This window comes from Cystoisospora suis, assembly GCF_002600585.1.
Source record: "Cystoisospora suis strain Wien I chromosome Unknown contig_1887, whole genome shotgun sequence".
In the NCBI taxonomy this organism is placed as follows: Eukaryota; Apicomplexa; class Conoidasida; order Eucoccidiorida; family Sarcocystidae; genus Cystoisospora; species Cystoisospora suis.
This window is the reverse complement of record NW_027154687.1, coordinates 1-2,236: the sequence shown is the minus strand read 5'-3', so window position 1 is coordinate 2,236 and position 2,236 is coordinate 1. Positions and strand designations below refer to the sequence as shown.

At 46.2% G+C, this 2,236-nt stretch overlaps 1 protein-coding gene across 1 annotated transcript; it reads right to left on the bottom strand.

The window, feature by feature from the left end:
- Positions 1-72: 72 nt before the first annotated feature.
- On the bottom strand, positions 73-2,225 carry CSUI_004148 (26s proteasome regulatory subunit). Its single transcript, XM_068064343.1, has 3 exons — positions 1,547-2,225; positions 775-854; positions 73-239 (listed from the first exon to the last, which is right to left on the bottom strand). Exons 1-3 carry the CDS (start codon positions 1,878-1,880, stop codon positions 84-86), a joined length of 570 nt encoding a protein of 189 aa, XP_067923681.1. The 5' UTR covers positions 1,881-2,225; the 3' UTR covers positions 73-83.
- Positions 2,226-2,236: the final 11 nt, after the last annotated feature.

Sequence of the window (2,236 nt, the reverse complement as noted above, 5' to 3'; positions counted from 1 at the left end):
GATAGATAGATAGATAGATCACTCACTACACACCGGACATAGGTGTGTGCCGTAGGACTGACTATTGCCGATAGACCGTCATTTTACCTGAGAATCGTGTGACGCATGTGAAGACACGTATGAAGGATGACGCAGAGACAGCCGAGAGTGACGTTATGGATAAGGAACCGATCTGAGTGTAAAGGATTGATGGTGAGAAGACCCTTTCCCATGTACAGCAAGCCTTGGGCTAGACGAATCTGCAAACATACACATCAACACAAAGACCTCGTAGCTGCTTGTTCCTTTCCTCTGAAGATATATAGGGAAAGAAAGACAACGTTTCATCCCCTCTTTCAATCCCCATGAGGCAGAAAACACACAGCAGGAAGTGTGAAGTGACCGACATGCGCATGCGTGGGTACTTTAACCATCGAAGTTTTGTGTATGGAAAAGGGCTAGTCTTGGCATATGTGTCCCTTGTACTACTCCTAGACGTTCACGTACTAGTGTCATATAGCCATAGCTGCACCATACAGCCTCATACACAGAACCCCAGTCGTCGCTCCCTGGTAAGAATAGCCGTACATATACGTAACACCTTACGTCTGAGTCACCGAAGACGCCGCGAGACGTGCAACCTACTCAGTCACAAGGACATCTGCGCCTCATATATATATATATATATATATATGACATATACGGGTATACGCATGTATATATATACACTATATGGGGCCTACGGATTCGTCTGTTTCCACAGTTAATTGTGTCCAAGCAAGGTGAAGAACTTACAACAAAGAGAGCGTTGCTGTCTTTGCAATAGTACGATGCGAGAGAACGTAGGAGAGCAGCTATACGCGCGTTGTTTGTGCCTAGGAGGATCCATACAAGAACACAGACAGACTCCAAAGACTTCCTTTCTTGAAATGGTGAGGCCTCATAGAAAAGCACAGAGAAAGGAACAGAACAAACAGCACGGGATGCGCGATCAACACTATACTCTATTTTTCCATATCCCCCACACCGCTCCCCACAGAATCGCCTACGCCAATCCATTCAGCCAGGTAAGGTATGAGGCACTCCTATCGAGAAGAGGACAACGAGAGGCTGCATCTATGTGCTCCGCTTCCCCCCCAGACGATCTAAAGCTCAGTATAGCATCTGCCAGGAGGAAACGTACGCACTGAAGAAGACGCTAAAGGAACTCTGGGGACGAGAAAACTCTGAAACGCAAAACGCGGCGTCATATGACCGCGTGAATAGAGAAGCTTGAGTGAACGACAAATTACCAGAACCATAGGTATGTCCGGCCGTTTACATGCAACTTTTTCCGTGCAGGAAGATATCTTTTCGTCATCCCAAACCATACAGGTTTTCATAGAAGAAGTACGCGTGAAAAGACATTTGGCATCTGGTGCGTAGGTCTATTCTTATCTCAGATCAGAGCTCCCATGTAGATATGAACACGCCATGCTGAAATAAATCACGTGAAGTTGAGTTGTCCCCTCGGTGACCATCTCATCATCTGTCTTGCTATCTCTTTTTCTTTCTATATCTCTCTCACCAGCTCCAACAATACCCATAGCAAAGATCGCATTCAAAGCCACTTCAGCATCGACATCATGAGAGAGCTTAGAGAGCGTGTCGATAATTCCCGGCTTCGCTCGCGATGGAGAGTGTAGAGCTAAAGCAAGAGGAACTGCACGTCGCTGGGGAAGATCAGCATACTGAAGGAAATGATCCTGAAGAAGAAAAAGAATATACAGGACAGAAAAGAGGAACAAACGAAGAAATCCTACAAGAGACAAAAGGAATCCGAGAGAGAGAGACAGAGAAAGGAAAGAGAGATTTTGATTCCGCGGGGGCCGTGTTGTCCCCTGTATGAGATATGTTCTCATTCTCTCCTAGGCATGTAATTGATCAACGACATACCAGAAGCATGTCTGCGGCAGCTGAAGCGTGGTAGTATATGATCTTCCCGCCCCGGCAAATACACAGAGGCTCCCAGAGATGCACATGCGACATGCAGACAGAGAAGAACACACATGGGCTCAAGAATCGCCATCAGTCTTTATCCCATGGCTCGAAGCGGCTCGAAGCTTGTTCAGTGCGTACGCCATCTGCGTTACTGAATACGAACGAGCCAGGAATTCATTCCTGTATAAGATAGATAGATACTCATCGATATTCAGTGTGGCTGATCGTCTAAACCCTATTCTCGAAACTTTCTCCTATGATCTTATACAGGAATGAA

Bases quoted from the DNA above. Each gene is read 5' to 3' on its own strand.
- CSUI_004148 (XM_068064343.1), bottom strand. From the start codon at position 1,880: ATGAGAACATATCTCATACAGGGGACAACACGGCCCCCGCGGAATCAA. The intron at 855-1,546 runs GTGAGAGAGATA...GGATCCTCCTAG, and splicing joins TATGGGTATTGTTGGAGCTG to GCACAAACAACGCGCGTATA. The intron at 240-774 runs GTAAGTTCTTCA...GTATGTTTGCAG, and splicing joins ACAGCAACGCTCTCTTTGTT to ATTCGTCTAGCCCAAGGCTT.